General features: G+C 38.0%; 1 protein-coding gene across 1 annotated transcript in view; it reads left to right on the top strand.

Moving 5' to 3' along the window:
* The window catches only part of LOC134501072 (TGF-beta receptor type-2-like), a 66154-nt gene that overhangs the window by 9794 nt on the left and 33246 nt on the right, over positions 1-23114 (top strand). The window contains exons 3-4 of the mRNA XM_063308688.1: positions 400-752; positions 1550-1629. Coding sequence (XP_063164758.1) covers positions 400-752; positions 1550-1629 — 433 coding nt within the window. The remainder of the gene's footprint in view (positions 1-399; positions 753-1549; positions 1630-23114) is intronic.

Here is a 23114-nt window from a genome sequence, read left to right as displayed (position 1 = left end):
CAAATGTTCATCAGTTTGGGGGAGGGTGTATTTCCTCTTGTTGATGGTTTTGCTGCTGTTTTTCCTTCGTTCTAAACAAAAGGTGCATTGGTCGGCGGCTGCAAGGAAGAACAGAGCTGAAGCGGAACAAAGGCTACAAAGCACATGCAGCAATAAATGCATAGTTGTTTGCCTAATTTCTAGACCTGTTCCACATTACTTTCTAATGGGAAGAGGTCTGATGGGAAGAGAGCCGCCATTAGATGCCTTGATTTATTATTTCATTCTTTTTCTTCCAAGGAAAGGATTTGTACATTTAATCTCACAGGCCAGTTAAAATCAGAGGCAGACAGGAGGTGCTCCGTGCACAGCTTTGGATGGCAAGCCTCAAGGGCTCTCTTCTCTTTTCTGTTCCTGAAGCTGCTCAGCACTGTCATCCTTATATCAAGCTTTGCTCTTCGTGCCAACTTTTCCTTCCCCCTTCCTCCTCCTCCTCCTCCTCCTCCTGTATTTGTGTGCATCCGGAAAGAGCCAGCATTCGTTGGCTCAGAAACTTCAGTTCCTGGGCGGACCCCACACACTCACACAGCTGGATTTGAAACAGCTGGATCTGCCTCCCCTCCACTTTCAGCAAGAGCCCCACAAGCCCTGGACAGGCTGGCGGAGGATGAACCAAACAGCACTGCGAAGCTGGGATTTGGTTGCTGGCGGGATCCAGAAAATGGGTTACCGGAGGAGCCTTCCTCTGCTGCTGCTGCTGCTGCTGCTGCTCCGTAAGTGAAGAGCGGGCTTCGCTGTTTATTTTCCTTCTCTTAGCTCCGTTCTCCTCTGTTGGTGATTAGCTGAAAGAGAGGGCAGAGATGTTGGAGAATTTAGAATAATGCTGGCTTGAAAATCCAATCTGTGCTTCTTTTCAACAGATGGTTGGTAATTCACTTGAGTTATTCAGGTTCTGGAAAGTAGAACAGTCATTGCCATTGCCAGGTCCGGGTCCCTATCAACGTTGTGCACGAGAACATTTTAGAAACTGCAGTTCAAAATTGTTGATACATTAAACCAGATTGAATCCGGCTGAGATGATTGGTTGAATGGTGTGAGTTCAGCATATCTGAAGGCTGAGATAGTTGCAGCAGCCCTCTTCATCACACTCTCTTTCACAAGCACATCCAGAGATTTAGGCAGAGAACTAATTAAGCTTAAGTGAAGTAACACAGTCAAGAAGGGAAAGGCGCATTTGGGCCGTAGCATTTTACTACTTTGCAGCACAGCTCAGCCAGCACACAAGCAAGTACCTCCTTGTTTCACATGTTCTGTTTATATTTCTATAATGGCCTGTTACAATTCTCATGCCAGAGTTTGAAAATACATCCCATGATACTACAAAGGCTACATCCTTGGTTTATAACATGCAGGCAGTCACCCAGAGATGCCATATGCGAGTCAAAATAAGTATACAGACTTCTCAGATGTAGGTAGCATATGGTATGTAACACCTGCGAATACATATTTATATGGAATTTGTCTATTTTACTGATACACCCCATTTCCACTAAAACTGGATTCTTCATAGTTCTGTGGAATCATGTGAGCACTTCCAGGCAAAGGAACTCCTAGGTGTGATGCCTGCTAATCCTGTGCATCCGGTGACCTGTAATTCCTATGGGTGCCGGTTTGCTATTCCCTCTGCTGTTTATTCCAACTACTTTGGAAGAACAGGCCAAGAGTCACACTATATTGGCATCATTTAAAATGTTGTTTGGGCAGCATTCTTGAAGTCCAAAATCCTACACAAGCTGGAATTCTTCTTTGTGGCAGTTTCTCATGTTTCTCCTTTATTGCTGAACTGGACAATTGAATTGGTGATGAACCACTATACATAGGAACCTATACAAAGCTGTCCTTATAGGTCAAACCCATATGGTCTAGTAGTACTCACTGCAACTTGCAGTAGCTCTGCAAGGCCTCAAGAAGAGGCACCATCTGAGGTATTTTTAATTAAAAAAGAAATAAAAACAGAGAATGAACTTCCTGCCTGCAGCTAAGCTATGACTCTTGCCTGAATAGATCAACCATTTTTACAGTGATATTTGTCTGCTTCTTCCTCCTCCACACAGATCCATATACACACACATCTTTTGACATGTTAGAGATGGAAGTTAGATGTAGCCTTGGAGATAGAAGAGTTTCTTATTTCCACTAAAACAGTCTTCCAGAGACCAGATGATGGATGTGTGGACTGCAACTCCTGTCACATCCATACTGGCTGAGGAATTAAGGAAATTAAGTCCACATCCGGAGGGTACCAGTTTGGGCAGGCTGCATTATGAGAGTGTCTCTGGTTGGTGCCAAGCTGGAAGTCCAGGAAATAGGATGCAGAGCAGAAAGGAAGAGCGGTATTTTACAGGATTTTGTGCAACTTTCCCCAGTAAGTGCTGCATCACCTCTACTCGGCTCTTTCGAGAATTAAATGAAGGTCCAATATAATTCATGGTCATCAGCAGCTAGAAACAAATAAACTGAGTTCAGATTTCAAGCTCTGAGGTTTACCTGCAAATCTACAGAACTCAGTGCAAATAGATGTGTATAGGAACAGGTTGTTAAGCAGGACCTTCCACAATCTGATCCTGTGCACATCTACCTGGTCTGGCTGAAGGTAAAAATGCATAAGAGGAATAGCCCATACCTTTCCCATTAGTATCAGTGGGATACTGGGCATTGCTTAATTCTGGACATAGGAACCATCATGCACTCCAGCTTACCTGAGTATAAAATGTAAGTCAAACTAAACTGAGTGGCTCTGTTCGCATAAAGTTAAAAAAAAAATCCAGGTAAATATTGCACTGACGTCTTACCACTTCCACTACTCCAAATACACAACACACTGTTTGGATCATATGCAATTATTTCACTTGAGTTTATTGCCTTCTGAACAGAGCACTCACCGCTTATAGAAACTGTAATTAGTAACCAAACTTCATTCAAATTCCAATCTTCAAATGGCAGCCTCTCTGGATTCTGGTAATAAGACCTTTGATAATGAGCAGCATGTATTGGGGTGGGGGGAATTATGGCAGAGGAGCAATGCCCCCACTGGATTCTACATACAGCAAAGGAGACAAACTTTGGGCAAAGACTTAATGGATACAGATTTGCCCTTGGGACTTAAGCATAATATCAAAGCATTTCAACCTCCATGACATTCCATAGCAGATCTCAGAGTGACCATTTTGGAAAAGCAAGACAATAACAGCATGATTGAGTGAACTGAGTGAAAGTCTGATGAACTCATATACATAAAAGGTTTCAGTTTAATCTCTTAAAGTCTCAACAAACAGAATAGGTTTTTAATATACTTTCACTGTTAATTGATAAAGTAGCTGTAATCTGTCTGACGTGTAATTTGTATCTGCATAACCAACCTTTCTTCCTCTCCCTTTTTCCCTCCACCTCACTCTAATTTAAATCCTACATCCGTCTAGCCCAGTGTTTCTCAACCTGGGCAACTTTAAGATGTATGGGCTTCAGCTCCCAGAATTCTCCAACCATGTTGGCTGAGGAATTCTGGGAGTTGAAGTCCACACATCTTAAAGTTGCCAAGGTTGAGAAACAGACATCTTATGCGTCTGATTAAAGTGTATGCCTTTTAATAAAATTTGCTAGAAGAAAAAGCTGCTATCAGACTTCTAATTTTTAACAGCCCTGAGAAGTAGCTTAGTTTAAAAGATATTAATTTTACCCAAAGGTATTTAGTCCAGTATACTAATTACACTGCTGCTGTGCCAGCTGCACTGGCTCCTAGTGTTTTTCTGGGTGCAATTCAAGATGCTGGTTATGACCTTTAAAGCCCAACATGGCCCTGGGCCAGGTTATCTGTGAGGCTGCCTGCTCCACCAGGCTAGATAGGGTAGGCATTCTCCAGGTGTCAGCACTTGAGGTAGACCAGACTAGGAAACCAATGTTATCAATACTAATACTAATTTTATTATAAGGTTACAGCACAGGGAGTCCTCATTTAACGACTGCCTCGGGCAGCAACCATTCGCAGTTACAACAGTGATGAAAAAGTAGCTTTAAAACCAATCCTCATATTTACAACCTTCGCAGGTCTGTGAAGCAAAGGAAAGCTGAAGTAAGATCATAAGCAGAGTTGCATTTTCACTTAGCAACTGCTTCACTTAACGGCCAAGTTGCTGGTCCCAATTGTGGCCACTAAACGATGACTACCTGTAATAGACTCTTGCAAGTCTGAATATGCTTTCCCCCTCCCTCCCTTTGTCTTTGTGAGAACAAGGGAGGGTCAAGTCTGAGATGGTTTCTCAAATTACATTTCTGCCTCAGACTCAAATTTCTTTTATCTGACCATTGTCTTGGTTGCAGCTCATCTTCCTGTTCCTCAAGGATATTCCTACTTCCCATTATATCAGGTCCCATCCCTTAAGTGTTGCCCTTAAGTGTTGCCCTTAAGTGGGACCTAGAAAGCGTGCCTTTTCTGTAGTAGCCCCTGCCTTGTGGAACATCCTTCCCCCTGGGGTCCGGCAAGCCCCCACCCTTTTACCCTTCCAGAAAGCCATGAAGGGCTGGCTTTTCCCCCAGATGCAGGGATACCCTAAATTTGGAGCCTGAGGGTTATATGGATTGATGGATTGGAGATGGTGGGTCAGGCACTTGGTTTTGTTGGCTTTTCTTGTTTTTGGTTTTATCCTTGTAAGCTGTCCACCACTGTGTTCACCATGGGGGGTGGGCATATAAATCAAATAAATAAATAAATAAAATGCATAGTTAATACAAACTAACAAAAATAGACAATGATTTTCTTCATGTCGGAAATGTTTTGCCTTTAGGTAAACTTAGGATGAGAGGACACGTATCTAGCAGATGGATAATCAATTCAACCAAACCAGATATATAGAACAGGCAATCATATAAGATCAGTTAAGCCTCCAGAACTTTAATTTCTGTCTTTAATTTGTAAATGGGCATCTTTCCAGGGTCACTGGAAAATGCTGAGGAATATTCTCGCCAGATGTACAGGAAGATCGTTTTTTGGTTGCTCTCCATTCAGCACATGCTTTTCTTCTTCTATCATCATTATCATCATCTCTCCCTCCCTTCTCAACCCCCACCCACACTAGTATTATCATCAACACCATCACTGTCTTCAATCCACTTCACAAAGAAAAGTATCTAGTCCTCCCCAAAGCAAGGAGGCATGAAATTACTTAGGTCCCTCCAGAAGACGACTTTGAAGGAGTTAGGGGCACTGAACCAGTGTGCTTGACATATGCAACTCCTGGAACTGAATTTATCCCTTTGTAGATAAGCCCAAACTGAGAGCTAGCTTCATGTAGTGGTCAAGGTACCAGAATTGAAACCGGGGGACTGTGAGTTCTAGTCCTACCTTAGGCATGAAGCCAGCTGCGTGACCTTGGGCCAGTCAGAAGACAAGGGCAAAATACCTGCATGAGTTGTATTCTAAAACAGCTGAAGGACACCATATTGTATATTCCCATAATATATTTATATCCCTAAAACTTGTTGATAAACATCTTGCATGAGCAGGGCCGTAACTAGGGGTGGGCAACCGGGGCGTGTGCCCTGGGCACTGCACTGGGGGGGCACCAAAATGAGCACTGGGGGGGTTCCAAAATGGGCGCAGAATCCATGTTTGCCCCAGGTGACACAGACCCTAGTTGCAGCCCTGTGCATGAGGAGCATTTTCCATTTCCTTCTTGTCACTGCCATGGCCGGGTTGTGTCTGCCCATTACAGGTTGACACATCACATTAAGCTAAACCAAACAAATTACTTTATGGTTTAGTTTGTTGCGTGAAGCCATTTGGTTGTGGTTTAGTCACTAAGACAAATCCGGGTTGCACAAAGCAGGCCTGTTTATCACTAGGAGGAAGTAGCCATCAGGAAATGTTCCAGATTTACTTAGCACCTCATTGTAGCAAACACCAGGTTGCGGAAACCTAGCTCGGCACAGCAGGATTTCCTTTCTGTCTGGAGGACATCATGACCCCCAGCTCTGATCTGGAGTTCAGGGCGGCCATCGGGGATTTGCTTTTCTTGATTGGTGACCATAATGGTGCCTCCATCAGCCTCACTTGCTCTCCCCACTTGTCCAAATATCTTTCCATCAATCACCTGTGTTTTAATCTTGGGTTGTTGGGCAGTTGTTCTTAGGTGCTATTTTTCGACCCACTTTCAAATAAGAAAAACTAGGCAGTGGCTATTTCTAGTGTTTGTTGCTGCTATTTAAAAAATAGAAAAAGAGGATAATTAGAGATCTCTGAATCATGCTTCCTGCAGAAATAACTCAGACTTTGTCAAGTGAAAAGGGACATTTAAATTTTGTTTAAGTAGATATTTAAAAATACAAAATTACAGTCCTGAGTCCTATCTAATACTTTTCATTCATACGTTTGCATTTTGCATGTGTTTTGCTTATGTTGTTATGTTATTAAAATCCAAAAAGAATATTTGAGTGAATCAAAGATCCAATGTTTAGAGCAGGATTCTTAAAATTGTTTTACTTGAAAGCCAGGTATCAAAACCAAGTGCATTTTTTCTATCAGCACTGCCTTTCTCAAATTTGGCAGATTTAGGGGCTCTTTGGCTTTTGAAAGACTATAATGAAATTTCATCTGAATATGTATTAAGATTATATAAACTACTATATAAACAGTTAGTTGGAGCAATTCATCATTTATTAGTAGGACTTACATCTGAGTAGACAGTTGTATAGGATTACAACATAAAGCTTGAAATGCCAAATAATCAGCCCTTCACGTGTCTGTTTAGTCCTATGACACTGAGTAGGAGGTACTTTCATGTATTGGATATGTTTCTATACTGCCTGCCTTGTTTTTCATTCCCAGAGGGTGTACAATATTAAATATTAAATATATATTTTATCAAATTTATAAGGAAGTATATCAAATATTTTACATTAAAATGTAAGTATACAACCTAGTGGTCATGAACAGTAGAAGAGTCTTGTCTTTTTTTTTTTAACATGGCACTGAGTGAAGGGACACTTATTTTTTTAGTGAAATCTTTATTAATTTATTTAATAAACATAGAATTACATACAAACAATAATATCTTACAATATAAAAAAGAAAAGAAGAGAGAAAAAAAGAAAAAAGAGGAGAGAGGGGAAAAAAAGAAAAAAGGGGAATATATATATATATATATATATATATATATATATATATATATAAATTAAAAAGGGGGGGATAAGATGAAAAATAAATGAATAAATAAATAGAAAGATTAGGGTTTCCAACTTTCTAGATGGTACAGCTTAGTATCCTAGCGTGCTATTTTTTTTCCTTAATTCTCTAAATTGCCTTCATTAATTCTAATAAGAGATTAAACAATTAAGTAATTTGCTATTTATATACTATATATTCATATTAACTTTTTGAGTCCATTCCACATATTTGAAAAAAGGTGTCCAGTCCTTTTGAAAATCTTCCATATTTTTATCATTTAGTTGGTCTGTCAGTTTTGCTATTCACGCCAAATTTAGGGATTTAAGTATCCATTCCTCCACAGATGGGATTAATTCTTCTTTCCACTTTGCAGCATAGAGAATTCGGGCCAAAGTAATCAAATACAGCAGAAGTTTTCCATAGTTTTTTTCCAAATCTTTGTTCATAAAGCCCAATAAATAGAGTTCCGGTAATTCATCAATATTAACTGCCAGCATTTTACAAATTATATTATGTATAGATGACCAAAATTTTTTCGCTTTTTTACAGGTCCACCACATATGGTATAAAGTTCCAATTTCTTTTTTACATTTCCAACAGACATTTGACATATTTTGAAACATTTTCAATAATTTTTCAGGGGTGGTATACCACAGGTACATCATTTTATAAAAATTTTCTTTTAAATTATAATTTGATGTAAATTTTAATCCCTTAGTCCACATTCTTTCCCAAACATCATATTCAATATTGTATCCAAAATTTTTCTCCCATTTATTCATACATTGCTTAATTTGTACATTTAGTATTCTCATTTGTAATAACATTTTATATATTTTAGAGATCATGTGGTCATTATTAGCATAGATTTGTTCATCCCACCAAGATAGTTTTTTTGTAAATTTGTAACTTTTAGCATCTATTTTGAATTGTTCTTTTAATTGAATATATGTAAACCAATGACATAAATATCCTTCATTTTCCAATTCTTCTCTTGTTTTCATTGTAAATTTAGTCCCTTCAAATTTTATTAAACCCGAATATTTTAGCCACTTATGTTGTTGTTTATTCGTTTAGTCGCTTCCGACTCTTCGTGACTTCATGGACCAGCCCACGCCAGAGCTTCCTGTCGGTCGTCAACATCCCCAGCTCCCCCAGGGACGAGTCCGTCACCTCTAGAATATCATCCATCCATCTTGCCCTTGGTCGGCCCCTCTTCCTTTTGCCCTCCACTCTCCCCAGCATCAGCATCTTCTCCAGGGTGTCCTGTCTTCTCATTATGTGGCCAAAGTATTTCAGTTTTGCCTTTAATACCATTCCCTCAAGTGAGCAGTCTGGCTTTATTTCCTGGAGGATGGACTGGTTTGATCTTCTTGCAGTCCAAGGCACTCTCAGAATTTTCCTCCAACACCACAGTTCCAAAGCATCTATCTTCCTTCTCTCAGTCTTCCTTATGGTCCAGCTCTCACAGCCATATGTTACTACGGGGAACACCATTGCTTTAACGATGCGAACCTTTGTTGTCAGTGTGATGTCTCTGCTCTTAACTATTTTATCGAGATTTGTCATTGCTCTTCTCCCAAGGATTAAGCGTCTTCTGATTTCCTGACTGCAGTCAGCATCTGCAGTAATCTTCGCACCTAGGAATACAAAGTCTTTAGCCACTTATAGTTTCCTATTGTTTCTCGCCTTACAAAAGCTTCTTGTGGGGAAATCCATAGTGGTACTGTCGATGTTAGAGTAGATTTATATTTTTCCCAAATTTTAAGAATAAACAATCTAATACAATGATTGTTAAATGTTTTATTTACTTTCAATTTGTTATACCATAAGAAGCCGTGCCATCCAAATTTTAAATCATGCCCTTCTAAATTTAGTAATTTATGATCTTGTAGGGTGATCCATTCTTTTAACCATAGTAAACCACATGCCTTGTAATATAGCCTGAAATCGGGAAGACCCAAGCCTCCTCTTTCCTTGTCTTCTTGTAGTAATTTAAATTTAATTCTTGGTCTTTTCCCTTGCCAAATAAATTTTAAAAGATCTTTTTGCCATAATTTAAAAGTTTTATCAGTTATAAATATTGGAATAGTTTGAAATAAAAATAGCATCTTCGACAGAATATTCATCTCAATTGCAGAGATTTGTCCCATAAGTGATAAATTTAATTTTTCCCACCTCAATAAATCTTGTTTAATTTCCTTCTATATTTTAACGTAATTATTTTGGAATAAATCACTAGTATTGGTTGAAATCTCTATCCCTAGATATCTAACTTTTTTGACACTATTAAATCCTGATTTAATTTCTAATACATTCTGATTATTTTGTGGCATATTTAAATTTATCATCTTCATTTTTTGATTATTTATTTTAAAACCAGCTAATTCTCCATATTCTTGTAGTGTCTTTAATAGGTAATCAATTGATATTAATGGGTTTTGTAAAATAATAACTAAGTCATCCGCAAAGGCTCTTAATTTATATGTTTCTTGTTTAATCTTTATCCTTTCAATTCGATGATCCTTTCTAATAGCTTCTGTTAGAACCTCCAATACCAATATAAATAATAAAGGAGATAGCGGACAGCTTTGCCTTGTTCCTTTTTCTATTTGACATTCTTGTGTTATCTCTTCATTGATCACAATTCTGGCTTTTTGAAATGTATAAATTGATTTTATTGCTTTTATAAATATATCGCCAAAATCCATCAATTCTAAAGTCTTAAACATAAAGTTCCAATTTAGATTGTCAAAAGCTTTTTCAGCATCTAAAAATAACAACATAATCTGTTTTTCATTATGAAATTGAGCATAATCTATTATATTTAAGACCATCATATCGTTTTTTATGTATCTTTGGGGTAAAAAACCATTTTGGTCATAATTAATTATTTCTTGAAGAATTATTTTTAGTCTTTCAGTTAAAATTAAAGTAAATATTTTATAGTCATTGTTTAATAATGAAATAGGTCTATAATTTTTGCATAGTGACGGGTCTTGTTTTTCTTTTGGGATTAGTATGATATTTGCCTCTGACCAAGATTTTGGTATTGGATTTCCTAACAGAATCGCATTCAACAAATCTTTAAGTGGTAACAAAATTTGATATTGAAAATATTTATAATAACCTGCTGAAAATCCATCTGGACCTGGAACTTCGCCTATTTTCAATTTTCTAATTGCCTCTATAATTTCCTGGGTTGTGATGGGATTATTAATTAATGCTTTTGGTCTTTAGTTAATTTCTTTAAATTTTGTTTTAATAAATAGTTCTCAATTTTATCAATTGAAATTTCTTGTTTCTTATATAAATTTGTAAAGAAATTATGAAATGCCTTTTTAATTTTTTCATTGTCAACTAATTCTTTCCCATTTTCTCAAATTTTAGTAATAATTTTTTTCCTTTTCTTAATTTATATGCTAGCCATTTTCCAGGTTTATTAGCATATTCAAAATTTCTTTGTTTAATATATCTCAATTTTCTTTCAATTTCATCTGTTGTAGGTATTTTTAATTGCTGCTGTAAAATTTTTATTTGATGGTTTATACCTTCATCTGATGGTCTTATTTGAAGATTTTTTTCTTTTATCTTAATTTGGTCAAGAACTGTTCGAATTTTTTGTTGTGTTTTCCTCTTTAAGCAGCTATTTAAATACATAAAATATCCTCTCATATATGCCTTGCTAGTATCCCATACTGTCCCAATACTCACTTCATTATTTAAATTCCATTCAAAAAATTCTTTCAATTTCTTTTGGCAATCTTCTACAAGTTCTTTATTTCTCAACAAAGTTTCATTTAATCTCTACCTATAACTTTTTGGGTGGAGTCTTATAGCCAATTGAACTGGATTATGGTCTGAGAAGGATCGGGGAAGAATTGATACATTTAAAATTTTATTTGCCAAATTTTTAGATACCCTTATCATATCGATCCTGGAGAACGATTTGAATCTGTCTGAATAAAATGTATAATCTCTAGCTGTACCATTTTTATATCTCCAGGCATCTACAATAGCCAATTTTTCTGACATATCAAAAAAAGATTGGGGCAATTTTCCTTGATTTTTTAAAATTTGTTGTTCAGATTTTCTGTCAATAATTGGTAAGGTAACTCCGTTCCAATCTCCCATCATAATCCAATTGTTATAAGATAATTCGTAAAGTTCATTTAATAAATTTTGATAGAATTTATTCTGATTATCATTAGGGGCGTATACTCCAACCAGTATTGCTTTGGAGTTTTGTAATTCTAATTCTATTATTAAATATCTCCCATTTTTATCAACACTTATTAATTTAGGATTCAGATGGGGTTTTACATATATTGCAATTCCATTTTTTTTTCATTTGCTGCTATAAATTCATTTCCTAATTTGTTATTTACCAGATATTTACTATCTTTTTTTGCAATATGAGTTTCTTGAAGACATATTATATCTTGTTTTAATTTGTATAAATAGTGAAAGACTTTTTTCCTTTTAGCTGGGGTGTTGGCTCCATTTATATTCCAGGAAAGGCATTTTAATTCACTCATTGGAAAGGAGTATTGCAAATTCTTTAGAACTTGAAGCTAGTTCCTCTGCACTTTGTTCCTCTGTATTTAAACGTTTCACTTTACTTTCTTTACTTTTTGGCCTTTCCCTTCTATCTGTTTCTGATTCTAAATCTTTCTTATATTTTCTGAGAAATTCCTGAGCCTTAAAAATAGTATTTAATTTATATCTTTGTTGTTGGAATGTGACATTCACTCCTTCCAGTACTTCCCACCTAAAGGGGATTTTATTTCGTTTAAGGACTTCAGTAAGAAAGAAGTAATCTCTTCTTTTTTTTAATATTCCCAGTGGTATGTCTTTCAATATCATAATCTCCTCTCCTTCGATATTAATTTGTTTCCCCCAGGAGGCCTGTATTATCAAATCTTTGGTCTTCTTCCTCGCAAATTCAATTATTATATCTCTTGGTTTCTGATTAATTTTTGCATATTTCAAATTAACTCTAAATATTTTTTCTATATCTTCTTCTAGCCTTTCTTCCTCCCATTCAATTAAACTTGCAAGCATATGAACCACTATTTCTCTTATTTCTGCCTCTTTTTTTTCAGGTACACCTCTAAGTCTAACACAATGTTCTTTTTCTTTTAACTCTAACACAGTTAATCGGTCTAATTCTATATCGTTTTCTACTTCTAATTTCTCCACTCTTTCTCTTACCTCTTGAATGTCTGCTTTTATTCTTTTGTCCATTGTCTCTAACTTATGATCTAACCTTTTTTCAAAGCCATCTATTTTCTCCTCTAATAGTTGCTTTAAATTTTGAGTAATATTTTGAATTGTTTTTTGCGTAAAATCTTCAAACATAGCTTTCAACCATTCTCCTTCCCCAGTTTCTGAGCCTCTCCTGTTCTGTCTCCTTGTGTTCATTTTGTCCTTACAAAAATCTTTATTTACCTATCTTAATCACTACACCTAATGTTATATTTATCTATATAAAGCAGTGTATAATATTTATATCCAAACATACAGAGCATACAATTCAAGATAATCTTATAAACATCTGCAATATAGTCCAATATGGCATTAGAAATTAATTAATTAATTCAGTTCCTTTTAAGTAAGGACTGGCAGTAAAGTTTTTTGGTCTCCAAAGTATAGAAAAGTTTTTTTCCCCCTCGGCTTAAAAAGTTTCTTCTTTTTCACTTTTGTAGTCAAAAGTTGTTGTTTCTTTTACTAGAAGTGAAGGGGGCTGCAGAATTGCCTAGATGACTAGGCTACTCACGCGGGTTCTACCAATGTACCTCCAGGCTTCCTGGCTGCTTTGTTGTTGTGGCAAAAGTGAAATATTGAAATAAAAAGCAAAGCTTTCACCTGCCGCTCCGAAGCCGCTGGAGTCTTTCGCCAGCAGCGCTCCTTTTCTCGCGCTGCCTACGAGGTCTGCCCGTCTCTCTCTGACTCCGCAGAACTCTCAACCTCCGCGTGGTAGATATCAATTTTTCCGAGCTGTTACAAGGCTCGACCAGCCGCCATACTCCTTCACCGGAAACCCCCCAGTGAAGGGACACTTTTACCTGGGTAGCAGACTGAAATGAAAGTGGTTAGGGAGAAAGCACTAGAGCAGAGTTTTTCCCCCCTATTGAGGCATTCTTATTAGAGTTGAGTGGTTAGGAATGTGAAGAGAGAGATGGAACACTGGGTCAATGGAAGACAAGTAACATGAGAACACAGAGAGGGGCTGAGAGAGCCAGGGGTTGTGGTATTGGCTGAAGTCCTGAAGAAGACAGAAGTTGACTGCAGACCTTACTCGGAGATGGTTGGCAGAGAGGAACTGAGGCAGTGGAAAGCCATGTAACAACAAAGCCTGGTAAGAGCTTTGGCTTAGATGATCTGGAGGTAGTGAGAGGCAGAAGTTGATAATGGTGGTGGAACATCATTTACAGTAGATAAAGCACTGACAGAAGATGCCTCAAGTGTTCCAACAGTTGTGGCTGCAATGGCCAGGTGTTTTCAGCAGGGTGAGTTCTGAAAGCGAAAGTGGAACCACTATTACAATAGCAGCCTGCAAGCAAGCCACCATACAGCTGTAAGCAGAAGCTAGAGAGCAACAGAAAGCCTGTCCAAGGCCAAAGAAATTGATTGGGAAGAGGGAGAAAGGTTGAAGAAACAGGAAGAAAGTTAGAATTGAAGGTTAGTGGTGGAAACCATCCTTCAAATGAGAGGCAGGGGACAGAGTTGAGTACATCCCCCAAATTGTGAAAGTTCAGGAATTAGGCTCTCTCTGAGGCCTAGGTAAGTACAGAATTAGAGGGGACAAGTTGGATGGGAAGTTGTTGGGAGCTGGTATAGGTGAGGGAGTGTTGGTGAGAAGTGATGCGGATGGTTATGTGAGATAGCTGTAGAGTGACTTGGTCAAGAGCAGCCATAGAAAGAGTGTTATATCTTAAAATGTGGATGGAAGCTTGGGGATGCAGAGGAGTGAGGTACATCTCATTGTTAATTGTCCTGAGGGAGGAAGGGAGGAAAAAGTTGAGAGGGGTAGAAAGAAGGGTAAAAAAATTGAGGTTCTGATAGGCAGAGAGATATATGACAGAAGGCAAAGCTCAGGCTGCCCTCAGAAAAAGAGGATTGGAAATCTGAGGCCAATTCCTACTTCTTGGTGTTCTGACTTCATCTCAAGAGCTAGATAGTCATCCAGGACTCTGCAAATGACCAAAAGCAGTGTTTTGCAGATAACCAGATATGAGGCCTTATTTGTGAAGTTGGGGTTCACAAGGGGTTGCTGTTAGACAGTTTGTCCATGTAGCACCTTTACAATGGGAGAGTTAGCTTCTGGTGCGATTCAAGATGATAGTCATCATCTTTAAATCCTTACATGGTCTAGGGAATGGTTATCTCAGAGCTCTCCTGCTCTGGGTGGAATCTCCCCATCTGGTAAGATAAGGAAGAGAAGACATGTTAATGTTAAGGGTCCCTCTGCCAATGGAACGCTATCTTAAGGGACTATGTTCTCATGCCTTTTCAATGATGCCCCCTGCTCCTTCAGAACAACCTTCCCCCAGATATCAAGACTGTCTCTTCCTAATTAAGTTTTTGAGGAGCCTGGCTCTTCTGGAGAGCACTGGATGAATAGATGGAATATTGAACTATCCCCAAATTGTGGATCTCTTTTATTCTTGTTTGAAGAGTTCATCTTGGTGTTTGCTCATTCTTTGTTTTATTGGTATGGTTTTTAATATTATTACTGTAATCAGATAGTAAGCTGCTCAGAGTCTCCTGATTGGAGCAACATGTAAGGCTAGAATGAACCTAAATATTTTAGTGGCACATAAATCTGACTGAGAAAATAAAGCAAAGCAAAATGAAACCAAACAAGCCAGGATGAGCAAAAACATTTTGGGTATGTGCCTAAATAAAAATAAAATTGGTACCAGCTTTATTTCTAAGGGGAAGATGTTCTTCAGAATGATTGGCAGAACAGAATAAGACTTTTTCCATAGAAGTGGCACAACAAGGAAGTTCTCCATTGATAATCACATTTGTCAGTCAGTTCTGTATGTGAGAAGGCATCATCTCAGGTATTCTAGACTTAGAATAGGATAGGATAGTACTTAAGCATGGCCTGTAGCTAGTTTATTTCCAGATAAAAGGATACAGAAATGGATTTTCAGCCTAAGATTTGCCAGTTTGGTCTAGTGGTTAAGGCAACGGACTAGAAACCAGGAGTCTGGAGCATATGTCATTTGATTCTTATGTACAATAACCACCAAAAGCTCAGGGTAGTGAATCAGGACTGCTGTGAGGCCCAAAAGCTGGATTAAGACAACACCCTACTCTTCTGCTCAGTGTGTATCCAAATCAAGCACAAAATTTCCTTTTCAGGATGAAGCCATTATAGCAAGAACTCTAGGCTAGTGCACTGGATGGTGGTCAACTGAAAGAAATAAACATGAAAAGTTTTATTATAATAGCACTGATGGCTTTGAAGTTGTGGTTTTTGAGATCACATTCCTTTAATGCTGGAGAACTGCTGTAAGATTTCATACACTTCAAAGCAAAAAAAAAAAAAAGACCACAGGCGACGCGATTCCAGTAAAACAACAAAATAGCAAAGAGCTCCTGATAACCAAGTGTGTGCAGAGTCTCTGTAGTTAATGCATATGACAGAAAACATGTGAATCAATATGGTTGCACTTCTTTAGCAAGCTTATTTAAATGGCCTGTTCAGGGTTCATAGCAATGTAATTCTATAACACTTAGAACCGATTCAAACTCATTAATTGCATATTCCATTTGAAATCATTAAGAACCTCCCAAAGCCTCCTCCCTTGATGAAGAACCCCAGAGACTCAAATTACATTGGATGTGTAATAAACTGTGAGAATGATAATGGTTACCAAAAGTAGAAACAACAACAACAACAACACTAGTAACTCAGTTCTTCTGCATATTCTGACCTAAGAGAACAAAATGTGAAACAAGGCCTGTCACAAAACAATGATTGGAGAAGTTTTGCTTATTAAATTACAAATTATCCTACACTTAAAATAAACATCCCCTTTATTTAGAATTAGTGAGTCACTGAATTTGACACCACATGTAATTGACTGATAATGTGCATAAAAGTCATATAATAGCCAGGTTTCCATCAAGTCGCACTCAACTGGGGACAGCAGAGATATACCCGTAGAGTTTTCCTGGCAGCAGTGTTGAAGTACTTTACTTTGGGATGTTTCTTGACTTTCTAGAATCCTGGTATTCTCTGGAGATCTCCCATCCAACAATAAAGCAGGCCCAACTCTGCTCAGCTTCTAAGTCCAGAAAAGGTCAATGAGAACAGGTGTGGCCATCTACTGAGGTCATAGGCTTCAAGTAAATGATAGTCTATAAACCATTGACAGAGCTAGTCTTCACTGACTAGTGGTCTTTTTAGCTTATTACTGTCTATCCATTTACTTGGAAGGAAAGTTCCTAAACTTAAGGGATTTCCTTCCAGTTAGCATGGATATGAACTGCACTGCAGATATGTCAAATCAGAGTTTACGATTTTATTAAACTTTTAGAGTTTAAAAATTTATTACTCTTCTACTTGTGTTACATTTTTTAGAAAACAGAAGCTTTCCTATCATTCTTGAGAGAGAGTGAAATCTAAGTTTTGACCTTTATAGAGCTCTTTAAAATGAAGTGGAAAGCATGAAAGCAGCACTGTATTAGGTTTACAGATCCTCACAGCTTAAGAATATGAAAAGGCATTTGGATGTGTTGTATAGGTTCTATATAAAATATATATAAACATTTAATAAGGTCAAGGTTGAATGATAGCTGGAATTTGCTTGGAATAGTGCAATGGATGGAACTTATACTTGCCAATTGTCCTGATCAGGCTAAAACAGCCACTGCTTTTGGTGTAACGTCCCATCTGAAAAAAAAGAGCCTCAGTAAAATCCTTTGTAAAGTAATAGTGATAATAGTCAAGCATTTTTTTTCCAAATCCTGTTGCAAACTACATGTTTAGAGTACTTTATTTAAAATAAGATAGAGGTACAAAGTATGAGTTATTTTCAATTTCCTTTCATCAGTAAAATAGATAATGGTTTATGGATGGAATTCTCCTTCCTCCCCAGTCCTTGTATGACTTCTCCAAATCAGCTGGGAATTGGGGGGGAGACATGTTGGGAGATGCAGGTCAGGAGATGAGAGTAAAAGAAACTCTATCTGCGTAGAGACAGTGGACCAATTACATGGATCAACGGAATTAATTATTAACGTTAAGATATAAGTTTAAACTTCTGGAAGACTGAAGTGGCATCAGCTGAAAACTTAATCAGATGCAAAGATATGGTTGCTCTTGGATCTATCTGATTTTTTTTTTACTATTGTTGTTAAAGATTCATTAAGTATTATACCCCTCTCTCCATTTCTTCTAATTTACTGGCATTTTCAAGAACAAGAATCATCACTGTAACAAAAAAAGCTGAAAAACACTGAGCTTATTGGATCACAGGACTTGATCACTGAGTTACAGCAGCTGCCTTGCTCTGACATCTCTTTGTTGGCTCATTGAAGTTCTACCAGATGGTAAATGGAGTCCCTGTCAAAAATTTTCAAACACTTCACAGGAAGTTCATCTAAATCACCAGTAACCCATTTTCACTTAAAACAGAGCACCAGCCCCTATCGCTCAAATGTGATGCAGATAATATTTCTGCCCTACTGACTGTTCCAAAGATAACACTAGATCTCTTTACGTTGTTCCTTTCAGTCCCTTCCCACCCATTTGGACAGATTTATATCTTCTGCAGAGAAAAGAAACCGTAGGCAGCTTAAGTCTCCGGGACAGAATTCCCACTTGAAAAAATTACAGTTTCTTTAGTATCATTCGGTGCATATCCATTTGCATTAGGTTCTACTGAGGTCAGTGAGATGTGCTTCCAGTGAAGTGTGCTTGTCTTTGCAGGATTATGAAGCTGAACGTTGTAAGTTCCTATTCAGCCATGGAGCTCATGTCATGACTTTGAACCTATCCCTTTTTCTCAGCAAAATCTGCCTCACAGGATTGTTTGTGGGAGAAGACCCATATGTAAGCTGCCTTGTGCTCTCAAAAAATGCAAATCTATAAAAATAATTAAATTCTGTACAGTCACTGTAGGGATGAAGAACTGCAGAATACAGTCCTGACTGTAATCTGTTCAATTCTTTTCCCTACCACCCAAGTCTGGCATATAAGGGTAACATTTGAGTCAAGGTTGCCCCCATACTTTAAAATGCTACAGGCTTCATCTCAGTTCTGAATATGAGCCTCCTGGCCATTTCTAACCACAGAGATATTATTTCCCAAGCACTGGACTTGGTTCAACCCCACTGAATTACTACATGCATTCCCATTGGCTATCCACGAAACCAGACAAGATTTTTTATCCCTAAAGGACATCATAATAAAATCCTAGGAGATTTGGAGGCTGAGCAGGGGACCATCTGGCCATTCCTAAATATATTATGAATTGTAGGCAGGGCTGTCAGTTCTGCTGCTTGCTGGGGAGGTGCCTGTTCATTTCCAATGTGCTTAGTTTATATAGCTGTAAATGAAATAAATATTACTAGCTACCACAAGTCCCAAGTGCTCTCTCATCTAAAGAAAACTAAACCTTAAATAGCGACCAAAACCGGGCATATTTTTAATAGTGTTATGGTTGTGGGTTGCAATAGATCAAATATATTTAGGGCTAGGCAACCTGGTTCCTTGCAGACATTTTGAATTACAACTCCCCCAATCTGTTGGCATTGACTCGTGCTGACAGGGCCTGATGGAAGTTGGTCCAAAATATCTGGAGGGCACCAGGTTGCTTTGTCCTAAATTATACAAATGCAAAAAAGAGGTTCCATGCACACAATTAACTCTATGATTTCCATTCCCAGTAAGGACGCAAGCTGAAAAATCCTAGCTACCTGCCAAAAAAACTTGAGCAGAAATGCTTTCGTCTTTGTTACCTCTGCATTTAGAATACTGATAGACCGAAAGGGAAGGTAAGCCCTGTCTTCCCCAATGAACAGGTGTTTATCATGGGTTGTTAAAAAATACTTGCTAAATTAATACAAATGAATTCACCTGAAAACTGCTTACAGTTAGAAGGGTGGGTGGGTGGGTGGGTAGACAGACAGACAGACACTCTATCCTGCACCAGCTCATCTCATCAACCCAAAATAGGATTCTTTGCTTTTATGATACTAAAGACAGAATTTATTTCCATAATTTGGGATTTTTTTAGTGACTTCTATATCCCAGATAAAGTTTAAATGTTTTTTAAAAATCTTTCATTTCTTTCTTTTTTTTAATTGCACAAATAAATCATTTGGAAGGGATAATTGGGGTTGGTGTGGTAAAATGGTAACTATTTTCAGCACTTGCTGTGCAAATATCAATTTGGAACAGCTTGAAGATTATATAAACTGTTTTCATTTGAATGGTACCTGCTTAAATGTGTGTCTGCATGCATGTGTTTACTTTCTGATGTTTATCTTGAAATATTTCCTTGGCTTTAACCAAAGCCTCCAAAGTCAGGGGGAATGTTTCTGCTAGTGCCAACAGGCTTGAGAGCAGGCCATGGGTCAAATGCTTCTCGCTTTCATTTCTTTAGTATATGAATACTCCTGTTCTCCCACTTTCTTGAAGGATTTGCTTTGTTCACTGGTCTGATTTAAAAAAAAAAAAAATAACGTGCCTCAGTAAAATCTTGGTCCTAAATCAATGCATGAGAGGAAACTATACTAAACTTGAGCTTTCAGGAGCCCCAAATTGGCTTAATTGCCACCAATATTTATTACTTAGACTGTAATAATATATATCTGCTGACCTGGGAGTAAGACTTCTCCTTAGACGTGTTCAAGACTGCATTTATCCTGATTCTAGAGTAAATGGAGTAGACTCCTGCTTAATCTTTGATTTATATTGGATTCTAGCTGGACAGATCCAGTAGAGGTGATGGAGTCTTCATTTTGCAACATTATGAGGGATGAGTTGAAGCCTGCTGCTCCTGAGGAAGTGGACAGGATCCTCCAAGACCTCAGTCCCACCACTTGCAGCCTGAAATCCTGTCCTTTTTGGTTCATAGATGCCTCCAAGGAAACAACAGGAGGCTGAGTCAGAGCAATGACAAATGCATCCTTGAGTGAGGGGGTGGTACTGCCTGCCTTGAATGAGGTAACAGTTCATCCAGGAGAAGCTATTGGTCAACCTGGCAATTTTAGATAACTATCAGTTGGTTTCTAACCTTCCTTTTTTAGGAAAAGTCATTGGAAATGTGATGGGCCTGCAGTAGCAGAGGGCCCTGGAGATACAGATTATCTGGTCCATTCTCAGTCTAGGTCCAGGCCCAGGTATGGAATTAAATCCACACTGATCACTCTTGTGAATGACCTGTGGCAGGACCAGGATAGGAAAAGGGCAACGCTCGTGGTCCTGTTTGATCTCTCAGTTGCCTTTGATAAAGTGATCCATATTTTTCTGGATCCCATTCCAGGGTAGGGATCCAGAAAAATATGGATTTTTTTACAGCTGTTGTCCTCCTTCCTGAAGGGTAGGTTGAGCCCTAAAGGCTTCCATTATGGGGTGCCACAGAGCTCAACACTCTTGCCCCTTTTATTGTAACGTTAATATTAGCTACTTGTTGGTTTGTCTCATTGGTGATTGCACCTAACTTTCATTTCCTACTGTATAAACATTCCTTTAACTTTTAGCTCAGTCAAAAGCTCTCTATGCATTCACAATAGTTTCCTAACTTGCCTTGCCTTCCCGTTTTTTCTCACTGGAATGGAATACTGGAATTTACTTCTAATATCTTATTTTTGGCAGTTCCCAACCCTCCTATGTTGCCTTTCAGAATTTCTGCCCATAAGACCTTATCTAGCAAGTGCTGAAATTGGCTGTTCTGAAATCTAGCATGCAATTTCTCTTTCTTGGTATCTTGGTATCTTGAACACCAAGATAACATGGTTGTGTGCTCCCAAGATTCCCATTTGATTGCTTGTTTATGTGCCATCACGTCATTTTTTACTCTTAGCGACCACATAGATAGGTTTTCTCCATGATGATCTGTCCCTAACCTGTTCTTTCAGGACTCCCAAGTGTGCACTCATCACCACTGTAACTAAGTCCATCCACCTTGCTGCTGGTCATCCTCTTTCCTTCCACCTTTCCAGCATTAGAGCCTTTTCCAGAGAGCTGGGTCTTTGCATAATGTATCTGAAGTAGGAGAATTTGAGCCCTAGCTGTTCATGCCTCAAGTGAGAATTCTGGGTTGATTTGTTTGATAATCCATCAGTTTGTTTTCTTGCCTGTCCACGGTATTCTCAGGAGTCTTCTCCAACACCAAAGTTCAAAGGTATCAATACTCTTCCAATCTTGCTTCTTTAAAGTCCAACTTTCACTTCCATAGAGTGTCACAGAGAATACTGTGGCTTGCATGATTCTGCTGTTAAGATTCCCATAGTTTTTACTTTTTCAACTAGCCTTTTCTGTTAATAGGATAAGACCTAGGAAAATCAGTCTCCTTGGCTCTTTTTCAATCTCCTAGAAAAAAATGCAGCCAGTAAGACCACTGAGGAATTCTTGGAGCTTTGTAATCTTGGCTGAGTTGATTTTCCAGTGTTAAAATTTATAATTGGTCAACAACTTTGGGGGCTATGGGGGGACCAAAGGTTCTGGAATAGCCTACATGGACTTAAAGTCACAAACTGTGCAGCCCTGATGCGGTAATGTTAACCCATTCTGCAGAAACCGAATGTCTGCAACTTTGCATTTAATATGCATGCATGTGTGTGTATTCAAGTCTGCAAATTTACATCTGGATCTGTGTTAAGCTTTGGAAGATTTACAGTCATTTCATTTTTAATGAAACAATGTAAACTGAATGGACAGGCTTAGGACTGAGTGGCTTCTCACTTTACCATCTATCAAATTCTTTCAAGGAGAAACGTGAGTATGTATAATTTTCCTCAGAAAGTAACTTTGGAAAGCTACTGTCAATTAAAATTATACTTTAGATCTAATATATCAACTCTGTCAGAGGAACCTAATGCACTTAATATGAGGTCTCTGTATTCCAAGAAAGAAGGATCCTTGATATATTACACATATTCAGAGCTGACTCTGCTTCTGATCTGAATTATTTCCCTTGATCTTGAATTCCTTCCACTTAGATGAAACTCAAGTCGACCCTTTTAAAATCTACCATCCAGCATTTATCCTTCATAATATGCCTATATCATATCATGCATATAATATAGTGGTTAAAGTTCTAAAGTATGATTGAAAGTTTCAAATTCTCGTCCTTCCTTAGCTATGGAAACACCCTGGGTGGCTTTGAGCCAGTCCCTCACTCTCAGCTCAACCTACCTCTTGGGTTGTTTGAGAGATAAAATGAAGGAAGACTCTCATATAAACTACCTTGGAATTATTTTTGGAGAAAACACAGGAAAATAACAACAACAACAATTCTGTAGATTATCTCATTAGCAGCTGTAGTAAAATCATGCAAACAGGCAATAAACAATGCTGTGATAGCACTGCAAGAATTGTCCATTGGAATTTGTGTAGAAAATTTGTCTTTAGTGTTTGCAAAAACTGTTGGGAGCATGGGCCTGAAAAAATTTTGCAAAAGGAGATCACCATTTTGTGGGATTTCAAAATTCATATTGATAGGCACTTAGAATGTAATAACCAGACTCTATTGTTATAGAAAAGGAGGAGGTGTGGTCCATTGATATGACAATACCAGGAGATAGTCGAAGTGCTGGAAAACAACTGGAGAAAGTAACAAAATACTATGATTTACAAACTGAAGTCAAAAGTGTATAGAGGCCAAAATCGATTTTCATACTCATTGTCACTGGCACTCATCATGCAATATCAAAAGGATTCACCAGA

This window comes from Candoia aspera, chromosome 1 (assembly GCF_035149785.1).
Source record: "Candoia aspera isolate rCanAsp1 chromosome 1, rCanAsp1.hap2, whole genome shotgun sequence".
Taxonomy (NCBI): domain Eukaryota; kingdom Metazoa; phylum Chordata; class Lepidosauria; order Squamata; family Boidae; genus Candoia; species Candoia aspera.
This window is presented reverse-complemented; position numbering and strand designations above follow the sequence as displayed.